General features: G+C 39.9%; 1 protein-coding gene across 6 annotated transcripts in view; it reads right to left on the bottom strand.

Moving 5' to 3' along the window:
- Positions 1–12,360, bottom strand: part of wu:fj29h11 (protein NO VEIN) — a 46,786-nt gene extending 34,426 nt beyond the window's left edge. Inside the window, exons 1-13 of one of the 6 annotated variants that reach the window (XM_040036713.1) lie at positions 12,015–12,360; positions 11,490–11,660; positions 6,883–7,700; positions 5,266–5,455; positions 4,813–5,171; positions 4,223–4,342; positions 3,946–4,143; positions 3,666–3,806; positions 2,888–3,148; positions 946–1,126; positions 674–840; positions 383–523; positions 120–298 (exon numbers count right to left, since the gene is read on the bottom strand). In XM_040036713.1, the coding sequence (XP_039892647.1) occupies positions 120–298; positions 383–523; positions 674–840; positions 946–1,126; positions 2,888–3,148; positions 3,666–3,806; positions 3,946–4,143; positions 4,223–4,342; positions 4,813–5,171; positions 5,266–5,455; positions 6,883–7,689 (2,744 nt within the window). In that variant the 5' untranslated portion in view covers positions 7,690–7,700; positions 11,490–11,660; positions 12,015–12,360. Of the gene's footprint in view, positions 1–119; positions 299–382; positions 524–673; positions 841–945; positions 1,127–2,887; positions 3,149–3,665; positions 3,807–3,945; positions 4,144–4,222; positions 4,343–4,812; positions 5,172–5,265; positions 5,456–6,882; positions 7,701–10,178; positions 11,237–11,489; positions 11,993–12,014 lie in introns of those variants that run through there. The other 5 variants (XM_040036716.1, XM_040036714.1, XM_040036711.1 and 2 more) reach the window with 5 other exon arrangements.
- Between the last annotated feature and the right edge of the window lie 210 nt (positions 12,361–12,570).

Here is a 12,570-nt window from a genome sequence, read left to right as displayed (position 1 = left end):
TGAGTTTTTGCCTCCACCACTCTTACAGATATACAATAAACATAAGGAAAAGCATAACATTACAAATCCTTCCCATATACTGAGGTGCATTTCTGTCTGTCTGGTGATAGGCTTCTAACCTTGATTTGCCTTGTTTAGCAAACAGGGCTGATTCATAGCAGACTGGGCTCAGTCCTCCTCCACCCAGTGCTTTTTGGCGTTGGACCAGGTCAGCCAGTCTGTGCAGAGGACCATGCCCCAAGTCACGACTGTCCCGGACCCCATAGTGAGACCTCAGTGCTGACTCAATGTAGGAGAGCTGAGGAAACACAGTTGCAGTGTAGTTTTAGAACATCTACTGTGAAAAAAGGTTGCTGTATCTGTGTCTGTTTTTATGACTCACTTCATCTGGATCAGTGGAGGCTACGTCGCCGCACTGTTTGATGAACTCAAAAACATCTTGTTTGGAGGGTCTGAAGCCACTGCCGGCTCGCTCCATGCTGCTGCCCAGAATCAAGGTGGACCCCACTGTGTCCTGCAGCAGCTGCACACAACCAGATGAGAGACACTGAATTTGGATGATTTGGTGCAACTTGTTATCTCCTTATTATGACCGCAAATTCTTTTGCTTTGTTAATTTGGTCCCATACCTGCGATTTGCAGAGTTAAAGTAAATCAAAAATGAGAGAACTACCTGAATGTTGTTCACCAAAAACTCCAGGAAGCTGCCTTTCTCTAAAGACAGGAAGTCTTTCACGTGGAAGTGTTCAGACAGTTTTTTCTCCAAGGAAGCAATGTGTGCCAAAGTGATAGCTGAGTTCTGAGCAGCCAGTTTGTCCCTTAGATACTGCTTCACTTTGGCTGAGAAATAGAGAGCAGAAATGTGCATTTGCCATTTAAAAATATAACAGATTCATGTTTAGGATAGGATACGCTAATATATGTGTAACATCTTGCGTTAGAAACCTTCGCTTGGGAGAGATTTGGTGGATTTGTCCTCTGGTTTAGTTTTTTCCGTGGGTTTGGAGGTCTTGTCTTTGGGCACTAGGTCGTGTGGAACAGCCAGGGATCCCCCACAGATGGCCAGCTGAAACAGAGCTGTTTCCAGCCGATTACCTGACACCTGCAGCAGGAAGTTCTGGACGTGCTGGATCAGAAAACAAATAGAGCTTTGTGTCAGAGACGTCCCATGAGCGCAGAAATAAAACAGGCACACCTAGCTTCTCTGTTGCTTCTCTCTCTGCTCAGAGCAAACGCAGACTTCAATCTCGTGTGTGCCATTACTGTGTGTGGAGGCTGTTTATTATATCTAAGAACTGACTCTGAAAAAAAGAAACAAACTAGAAAATCTTTTCCAAAAGTCTAGTTTTTCTGATAAATGTGGACGGTGTGAAATCTGAAACCTGCTTTGCTATTACCTGCCAATTTGGACTAACACATTTCCAACACAGTCTTGTCTTTGTTTTTGTTTTTCACTTGTCTGTTCTGGGGCAGAATGTGAGGTCTTGCTTGGTTTACAGCAAATATAATAGAAACGCAGGCATAGTTTGGGCACTGATGCTCAATGTAAGAATTGGTGTGTGTTTACTTTGAGTAACAATCCCACAACTCTGTGTTTTTTCCATTCGTCTTTTCATATACAAGAGGTGAAAACCACCTTTTCCATGGAGTATGTGTCACTGATAATTCCTGTAAAATGATCCACAGTAGGTTGGTTTCTCTGATGAAAACCGGCAAAAGCTGTTTTACATGCAACCAAAATTCTTTAGGAGGCGTGCATCACCATTCAGATTGGGCCACATTTGTATAGGCTTAGTAAGTAATTACTATATATAGACAGCACTGCAGGCCAGTAGGCCAGTCTTTTACAGGCCTCATGTATTATCTTACTGGTCTGCAGAAAAAACAAAACATCTACTAGTATTTTAAGTACTTTAGATGCCATCTTAATTTATAATCAAACAGCATTACTAATTACTATACTTCTATCTTATATGAATAATCCAAATCTGTAAATTAAATAGAAACTACATTTTTAAAATAACAAAATAATAGATCACTAATAGAAAGAGAGGGGAATAGGTGCTCTCAGCAGGCAGCAAAGTGCACCTTCATATGTCATGTTATGTTTTTGAGTTTATGGACTTTTGTTTTGTTGGTGTAACTTTTTTTGGGCATTTATTCAACACCCCGGACAGGTCACCAGCCTGCTGCAGGTCTTCTTCATGTATTTAGTCTCTAGTTCCTGGTTGTACTTGGGTTTAGTTCTACTCTTAGTGATTGTTTTTTCCTCCTCGTGTGTCACTTCCCCTGTATTGTTCATTTGTGCATCTGTGTTTCCCTGTTCAGTTATCACTGCTCACTTCCTGTTTGATTTTGATAGATATTTGCTCCCTGTGCCTTGCTTTTAGTTTTATCTTCCAGTCTCTTGTATGTATGGACCGAGCTGGGATGTATCGTATAGACATACTAGAGACAGCTTTCATTTCTATTTGTTCTTAATACAAAACAGTGTTGGCCGCTTACTTTTCTTCATGTTTGAGCTTGTTGAACAGGAGTTTTTGTCATCACATAATATTATCCTGACTATATGAAGAAAACAAAACAAAACTACTTGCTAGTGAGCGTTCACCTCAGCCAGTTGGATTCACAGGTAACATATAAAAATAAACATATAAACCACTTCTTACTAGTTATGTGCCGTCAGTCACATAACTCAAGTTACAGCCCTGCTATAACTCATTCACACCTAAATGCTTTAGTCTAGCTATTAAAGTTGTAACCAACTAACACACGCTCTCACTCAAACTTTGATGGATGCTTTAGCGTCATTCTGTGACCCTCTTACTGGCGAATGACCCAGTCCAGATTCAGTAACACAAGACATCTGTCAGTGTGTGACACCCACCTTGGCCATCCTGGGGCTGAACACCTCCCCTGCATTTGTAAAGACCGCCAGCACGACCTCGGCCGCTGTCATTGAGGCATACTTCTTCGAGAGATCCGAGCTGCCCGCAGAGGAGAAGGAAGCTGCTCCTTTCAGCGGCTCCAAGATGCTCTTTTTGAGTTTCCTCAGCCGCTCATATATCTCCTCCTCCAGCTCTTTCTGAATCACCTCCCTGGCACGCTCCAAGATGGTGTGCTCGTTACGGCCTACCTTCGAGATTGTCTAGAGTAGACAAATGTGTTTGTGTTTAATATGAGAATAATGGCAAAGTATAGCAGGTTAATCTTTACCCAAAATACAAGTGAAGTCGTTTTTTTTGTTATAAGTTCACCCAATGAGATTTCCACACATCTCACTGTTTGTCATAGTTAACACTTAACAACGCATGGACAGTGGGGTTCACAGAGAAATCACAGCATTATTCATTAAATTTAGCAGTTACTTGAAACTACCTTCAGCAAAAGAAATAATCAGTGTGGTCCCAAGCGGACACAGACCACAGCCGGAAGCAGAATAAAACAATAATTCATGCTGGCACTTTAACTCGATCCCAAGCCTCCCTGTATGTTTGCCAAGAAGGTTCATCTGGGAGGATACCCAGGCTGTGTGGGGTATGGCTGTGGATGCACATGCAGCTTGTGTAACCATAATATATCCCAGCAAATATGTCCCAGACCTCTGCTGATCATAACTCATCAGTAAACCGTCCTGGAATGTAGCAGAACATTGTGCTTCTTACCGATATGGGCAGGCCAAGACCAGTTATCCTGATGCCCAGCTCGTATGGAGAGTCACAGTTATAGTGGTCAGCCAGATGCTTCATAAACTCAGCCAGGTCCACTTTTACCTTCGTCTGCTTCCTCCTAAAAACACGAAGTTGCTAAACAAAAGAATGGAAACGACATATATTTATGACATATACTGTAACTGTAAAACATAATTTAACAACAACAACAAAATAAGCTCTTATAAACATTAAAGCTCAAGTGCAAAACAAAACTGAATCCCTGTGAATGCACCTTTAAGATGTCTACAGTCTCGATCTGGTGGATATCGTCATCTTTCGTGTTGCTGTCAATCTTGAATATGCGGTGAATGAAGGGGAGCTTGCAAAGGGGGCCGAGGTTTAGCTCTTCGTAGCGCTTCTTGTCCTTGAGGCCAGCTAATGACTGGCCCAGCTCATACAGGGTACAGATGGATGTCACTGCTGAGGTGGTCTGGGAGAAAGAGGACAAAATAAAATTCAGTTTGGCAACCTGACAGTGAGAAAACAGGTGAAAACTAATGCGTGCCAACCTCTATGAACATGTTGATCTCTCTAATGAGGTACTGAAGATCTTTTAGAGCTTTAAGAGGCAAGTGCTCCACCCCTCTTGGGTCCAAAGAAGGCACCAGCCTGCATACCCGGGATATCACCTGGAAGCAGGAATGAAAGGCAGTGAGAGGACAACAACGAAATCAAACGCAGCGAGTTAGTCCAAATGTAACAGAGTGAAACATGACTCATTGTGGGAAGCACAAGCCTAGCGCACCCGTAGTGATGGTGCCAAGCCCAGATAAATGGGAAGGGCCAAATCAAATATCCTCTTGGAAACTTGACAGCAGATGAGAAACAAAGATGCAGCTGAAAAACAGCTGGTGATAAACTAAAGGAAAAACAAGACGGAAGAAAACTGCAAGCGAGAAAACTGGCGTAAATAAATATGTGTGTATATCAGGAAGACCAAAGATATTGATGGTAACCTGGGTTAGAAACAGTGAGGCAAGCAGTGTAGTCTGTGAGAATAATTTAATGTTGCATAACAGACTAAATGATTAGGAAAATGATCAAATAGCATATTATGCACAGCTACACAGTAGAAAAAATAAGTATAGTTCGTCCTCACCTTCTTTGTGGTGACCAGCTCTCCATCCCCAGCGATTTCTCGTATGACACTCTCCATCAGAGTGTTGATCGTATCCTGATCCATGTCCCTGTTTCTCCACCTCCCATTGAAGTCCTCCTGGTCTGCTTCCATGGCCTCCACAGCTCGCATATTTTCTCCAAGGAGCTCCCTGAGCTGTGCATGATAACCTTTATTAAAGACAGGGCCACTGCCTTCTCTCGGGCTGGAATCCCTCACTTTGGTCTTCTGCTCTTTGGTCAAACTCCGATCTGCCCCCAGCACTGGAAAATCAGAGGCAGACAGGAAGCTAAGCCCACTGGCCTGTTCCTGTTCTTTTTCAGGTTTAGGACTCTGTGTTGCTGTGGGAGGATAATACAAACTATTTAATTAATATGGACTATTGAGAATCTTTGCCTTTTATGCTTGAAATGGAATGTTTTGATGTTTGGCTACCTGCAGCGGTCTGCCACACCCCAGTCTTGGGATGAGTTGTTGGCTGAGACTGAGTGGGGAGCTTCTTGGCTTCCCAGTTGTCGTACAGTGACATGTACTGGGCAAGAGGAAACTTTTCACCAAACTTCTGAGAATAGCAGGTTTGAAGCTGTTCCATTGATGGAGCAGTTAGCTGGTACGTCCCCATCACCTGAAACACATCAATAAACTTTTACACACCAACTGGTTTCCATAGGCAAATAGCTGCTATAACACAGTGTACTGCAGAAGCCAAAGTTCAGTTTTAAGAGTACATTGGTAGAAGATGAGTTCATTAAGATACAAGCTTGTAATGCATAAATGGAAAACTCTATTAAGAACTTCCACAAAGCTCTCTGTGTCTGGCAGTTTTTTGCATATTTCAACCGTTTTAATGTAAGACAATCTCACAATACATTGAAGTGAGCAAAGCATGCTTTATGTTTTCACATTCTTAGGTGAGAAAACTACTTACAGATAGCTTCAACCAAATTAAGTAGTGAGAGGGAAAACGAGCTGTCTCTAACTGCATCCTTCTATTTAGTTTACAAGCATGGGTGTGTTCCCACTATCAAATATAACTACATTAATGGGTTTATGGAACTGGATAATGTGCTTAAAGCAGTAAAACTGCTGATTGCTGAACTCCTCTATGTCAACGGTTGTGATGTTGCAAAACTGGAAAGGAAGGAACGATCAGCTAACAATATTAGGAAAACTACTGATGGTGATGCCAGTGTTATATATATTTATTAGGGTTTGTGTATGATCGACTGTTTTCTTCACTATATAAGTAATACTGAGTAATACTGAGTAATATTACGTGTAGTCAGAGGTATGAGGAATGGAAAATGTTGTCAAAATCTAAATGAAATCAAATGCTGCAAATACAAATGCAAAACTCTGCATGGTCAATCTGGGACAACCTTGTCAAAATTTATGTACTAAAAAAAATGTACCGTATACACAGGTAGTGTGAGACATGTTTACGCTAAGTGGACTTTTTAATTCATTTATCCTCCTGCAATGAAAACTCATTACTCTGTAAATTAAAATAACCCCACCAGGAATATTACCCCCCAACCTAAGCATGTCAGGGAACATTTTAGGCCTCTTTTTATATTTTCATCTTCGCGAGCTAACAGAAACAGGACTGAGAACTATCTATAAGAGGTGGTAGATGCTCAGCTGTATTCTAGTTTACTGTTTAGGCTAACCAGTAAACACATTTGAAAAAAAGCATTCTTTACTATGTTTACATTAAAAAATTCAGTTTTTTATCTTGTGCTTTTGTTTTATTGTTCTTCATTGTGTCATTGTTCTATTATGTGTTTTATCCTATTGTACAGTGTCCTTGGGGGTCTTGAAAGGTGCTTTATATATAAAATGTAGTTTATTATTATTATTATTAATAATAATAATAAATTATGATTCCTTTAATGTCTGTACCTTTTAACTTAAGAGGCAACTATTAGCCTCAAAAGTATTGCAGATTTTTACTCGTTTAAGATGTCAAGATAGTCAGCATCAAACTGTAAAGATAAAAGATGCCTATATATATATATCTATATATATATAGTATCAGAGTGCACAGCTAACCTCTAAGATCCTCTGGTAGAGCTGCTCTTGGGACAATTCCTCAGCTGGCTGGGGTACAGTAAGAAGGGGAATAACAGGAACATAATGGGAGGAAGATACGGAAGCAGTGGAAATCAAAGGAGATCCAAGAAGGTTCATTCTTGCCTGAGTGGGAGGAACAATCTGAGGACTGGCATCGCGCTGTGGTAGAGTACGAAGGGCAGGGCTACTGCTCCTGATAAGCGAGTCAGGCGTACGTGGTGTTGTAGGTCTGCTGTTCTCTTTAGTCTTCGTGAACATCCCAGCCTGAGGCTGATTGTGAGGCCGGTGACTCTTATGGTACACCACATCCTCCACCACAACCAGATCTTCATTCAAAGAGTCTACCAGGCTGGAAACTGTTTTGAAGTCCATAGAGACTAAGGAGACGTCATGGCTGTATTTCTGTTGATAGGCTGCAGTCAACAACTTCAGAGGGATCCCATCCGGATGTCCTTTCATCATTTTCACAATTCTCTTCAAAGTCTTACATCTTTTTTTCACTTCGGGAGCTGTTGCTGATTCCTTACTTTGAGCTGCAGCTCCACATTTGGATCCAGCTGTCGCCTGGTTTCCCCCACGATGGTCCCTGTGAAACACCAGTTCTTCTTCTAGAACCAGATCCCTCTCCATCGAGGATACCAGGCTGGTCATGGAGTCAAAGCCCAGTTTGGATAAGGTCAAGTTCTTGTGATATGTCTGGCTATAGACGATAGCCAGCTTTTTAAGCGGGATCCCATCAGGGTGCTCCCTGACAATGGACACTAGCTCCGTCCGAACTTTTTCCATCTTGAGTCACACTATCAGGGAGAAAAGAGACCAGCATTAATGGACAATATGATTATCTGCTAGAAATATAGCTTGCTGTATAGTAAGTAAATAAGTAAAACTTTATTTATATAGCACCTTTCTAGATAAAAGACCACAAAGTGCTTCACGCAAGGATAACAAAGTATAAAATAAAACAGACAACACTTAACAAAATGCAATTCTAAAAAAATGTGCTTTTAGTTGTTTTTTAAAGGAAGCTACTGAGTCCCGAGATCTTAAGCTCAATGGGAGAGAGTTCCACAGTCTGGAAGCCACCGTGGCTAAAGCTCTGTCTCCCTTAGTTCTCAGCCTTGTATGATGAATGACAAGTAGGCCCTGATTACATGACCTAAGAGACCTGCTAGGGATATGGGGCTGTAGAAGTTCAATGATGTAGGCAGGAGCATGTCGATGAAGAGCTCTATAAGTCAGAACCAGAATCTTGAAATGGACTAAATTCAATGGGGAGCCAGTGCAGCTGTATTAGCAACAGTGTCACATGTGAATACTTAGATGTTTTGGTCAGAAGTCTTGCTGCAGCCTTTTGAACCATCTGTAGATGCTCCAAGGAGTTTTTGTTTAAACATGTGAACAGTGAATTACAGTAGTCCAGTCTTGATGAAATGAAAGCACCAATGACAATCTCCAGTTCAGTACGAGATACAATGGGGCTTAGTTTAGAAATGTTTCTTAAGTGAGAAAAGCAGGACCGAAGTTAGTGTTACTGTGTATACTGTGTTTGGCAGTGTACTTAATGTGTTAACCAGCTATTAACCAGTTTCAAAATGGTGGCGCCACTGCTCTAAGTAATCGCTGATAAATTTATTTTTACAGCCAACTGTAAAAATGTCCAACTCACTGAGAGCATGTTCTTCATGTTGTGTGTTCATACGGTGTTTAAAATTACTTACACATCAAGGTTAGAATCTGTCTCTAACACATACGCCCTGAAAGCTCCAGTGTAAATGTGGCTATAGTCAAATATAATTATATAATTAATTATTATATTATTTTGATGTATATTTCAATGGCTTCTTATGTTCTCCAATACCATGTTTTAGATTGTATGATAAATGAATATGTAAATAAAGGCAGGTATTTGTTAACCCAGAGAATGACTCAACTTTACATGTTCATATTCCCAGCAGTCAGCTGTTTTATCATAAGGTTACAAAGCCATTGCCAAATACCTGCCTGGCATAACAAGACAGACAGCCAAAACTAACAGTTGCTGCAGATTGCCTGTTGCTGTTGAAGCTGGTGGCTGCCAGCTGATGCATGCATGAGGACGGTGAGAAGGTAATTCATAGGTGAGGTGTCTTTTTACTAAGAAGGGTTTGCGTTACTTTCTAAGATGCGTAGTGTATTTACTCAACACTGTGAGCTACTGTTTTGTTGCTTTGAGCATTTCATTGCATGTATCGCATGTCTGAACTTAACCGTTAAATACAACAATAAATATTCAATAGTGTGTGATTTAAGCTACAGCCCAAATTTAGCAAAAATTTAGCTTAGTTTGGAAAAAGAAATGCCATAAATTCCTCTTGTGAAATTACGCTGCTGGTGTGAACGGCTGCATTAAGAAGAAGTGATTCCGAAAAAACATTTTTAATAGACCAAATATTCACACAAATTTTACATGTCTGGTGTCTAAAGGTCTTTATTATTTATGATCACACATGATCTGAAATTAAATCTATCACTCCCTCTCTGTAAATATAGATAGATGCTTCCAATTAACAGCACACATACAGTTCCACAAGTCTTTGGACAATAAGACTGTTTATAATTTTGCCTCTGAACACAACCACGGTAGATTTGATTTTAATCAAGCACCATGGTGTGAATGCAGTGCAGACTTTCAATTTAATTCAAATGATTTAACAAAAGTTAAATTAACTGTTAAGGAATTACAGCCATTTTTATACATACTCTCCCATTTCCAAGAGGCTGATCGTTAATGACTCTAACACCAGTATTAAAAACACTCCTTTATATTTAAAGTTAAGACGGTTGTTTGTCCAGTTACTTTTGAGCTACTGGCTTTTCTTCTTCAAGGACTTTGTGTCAATGTGTTTTACTTAAATTAAACTAGCGAAATGTGCAGGTTTTAATGCTCAAATGTCCAAGATTAAATTAACACTAAATCAAACTGTTGTGGCTACTAATCCTGTGCACTAGTCAATGTTTTATCACTGGTGGCAAACACTAAATGTGCAGCACTGTGAATAAAATGGCACTAGTTATATCAAAATAGCAATAAGTGAGAACATGTTAACCACAGAAGCAGATTATGTTTTATCCAAAAGAACCACAATGTGTTTGCTGATGACTACCCTTTGTGAGTTTACACTGTTATCATCTATGAAAACCAAAAGGCTCTATAAACATATAGACTATATAATAGTTATATGTGTGCATAAAATACAGCCAATAGTACAAAAGTGCTTGAATCAGAGCAATCTTACCTGTTCCTTCAAAATGATAAGATCTGCACTCATCTCTCCCTGAACAAAGACATGAACCTGAAACATCCTGTTCAAGCTTAAATACTCTCCTCCTCCTCCCTTCCCTCCCACCCTGCTGTGTTTCGTTTCAAGCATGAAGAGAAATGAAACTGAAACCAACAGCCATGCTCATGTATGCATGTATGTCATGTCTCTGTCCTTAATTGCGATGTACCCACACTCACATTTCCAGAAATGGTCAAAGCATTAATGAAGACTGAGAATTTATAAGACAACACAGTGTAAAGTAAGAAAAACTGTTCTCTGATTGGACACTGGAAATTGGGGAGAAAACAAAGAGGGCATGAGGCCTTAGGTTTCACATTCCTGGCTTTTGCTTCAGCTGATTTACATCAGCTGTTGGGTAATAAGCCATGTGACATGATTAGGCTCAAAACAATCCATTACACAAGGAAAGGAAACAGAAAGTAATCACAGCTCTGTGTAGTTCTGGATACAAATGTACATACTTGTGCTGTGCATGTAATAATTACATCATAACTAACCAGAATATTTGGCTCGCACTGAAAAACTTACAGCACAGTAAGTTTTGATCTTACTAAACTCTGTCTGTTACATTACTTCCTGTCAACCTGTGGTGATATAATAAGGCGTGGGGAAACAGAAACACACACAAGAAACTTCAGAGGCCTAAGATGTTCCTGCCAGTCACGTTTGGTTGCTCAACTCCTGTGACGTTCAAAACCCTCTTGGACTATAGAGGGGTAGCTCACAGTCCAAAAAAGTAATCAGTTATCTCAGCCACACCGTTTTCATCCAGTGTCTGAAACAAGTTCTTTTAGCTCTCTTTTCCTCACTTGAGATCCCTCACAAACCAACAACACAAACAGCAGGTGTGTCACTGAATATATACGGGCGATATTACCTTAATGACATCATGCTGAGCAAAGAGCAATAAAAGGTGAAACAGAGCAGTCTGAAACACACAGGGATTACTCGTACATACCCTGACCTCATTATCTGAAACTCTTGATATGTTTAACATGAAATATCAAACTAAGGACAATTAAAACAGCTCCAATTTAACATGAAATATCAAACTAAGGACAATTAAAACAGCTCCAATTTAACATGAAATATCAAACTAAGGACAATTAAAACAGCTCCAATTTAACATGAAATATATTGGAAATTAGAGGCTGGATAGCTTTTAATATAGGCAAAAATGCGGGGCTATTTTACTGACACAGAATAGTATTTGTATAGAATATGATAGTATAGAATATGTATAGTCTGTCAGTGAGAACATACCTTACAGTGATCAGTGTGCTTCGATCTTCTCAGTGCATCACAATAAACCACGAAGAGTAACAAGTCTTAACTAGTTTACCTCAGCAGAAGTAAAATAGTTATGAGAGTCCATGTGACTTTTGTCCCAGTCTTGTGATATATGATAATTACCCAGCTACCTGAAACAGAGGTCTCCAACCGCCCGTGCAGTTAGACAAGTAGTGTCAAGCAGACAGTATATCTGTATGTCATCAGAGCTCTCTTTAATAAGAGCAGAAATGACATGTTTATAACATTATCTAATCAAAATGTAAAACTACAGGGTTTACAGTGTGTCATTTAGTACAGCGCAAGTGCTTTTGAGCCTTCGGAGAACAAGAACAAAACATCCACTAAGAAACGACTACTTTACACTAATGTACCTCGTCATTGCATTGCAACTTTTATATTCATATATTCAAAATAATTATTTTTGTTACGAAATACTGTGGAAAAAGAAGCAACAACCTAGAACGAAATAACTAAGTGAAAATGCTGTCCATCTACCTGTTATTACGATAACAACCCTTTAGTTACAGTTGTGGGGCGTGTGTCTTAGCCTGCATTCAACATCTCTGTCCGGCAGGATATAAGCATGACAGATACTTATGATGGCTAGCAACGGCGCTATGCTGGCTAGCATTCGAAACTAACAGCAGAAATATTATGAAGTAATAACAATGACATTAGTCGGTCAATATAAAGAGTTACAGCGATTAATCGGGGCGGCACTTGTATTAGGGAATCTTAACACTGTTAAAAAAGTCCAATTTAGTAGAAAATCTTAAATCGAAACTCATTGTGCATGCTAACATCTTGGCCGACTAGCTAGCTACTGCTAAGCTGCATTCACGTTGCTCGATAAAGGTGGTAAAACACCGTTCTCTGCTTTAGAGGCGTTCATGTGCGAAAGCTACTCACAAATAGTATATCACTCACAATCAAATTTGTCACTATTTTGTTTCTAAGTTTGACATATAAAACCAAACAGACATATAAACAGTTTTCAGAGACGTGTGAATGTATATTCTGAGGTAGTGAGGTAGCCTTAGGGCAGCTTTTG

The sequence above is a fragment of the Simochromis diagramma genome, unplaced genomic scaffold, assembly GCF_900408965.1.
Source record: "Simochromis diagramma unplaced genomic scaffold, fSimDia1.1 OVJJ01000371.1, whole genome shotgun sequence".
Taxonomy (NCBI): Eukaryota; Metazoa; Chordata; class Actinopteri; order Cichliformes; family Cichlidae; genus Simochromis; species Simochromis diagramma.
The sequence above is the reverse complement of the archived record's forward strand: the minus strand, read 5'-3'. Positions and strand labels throughout refer to the sequence as shown.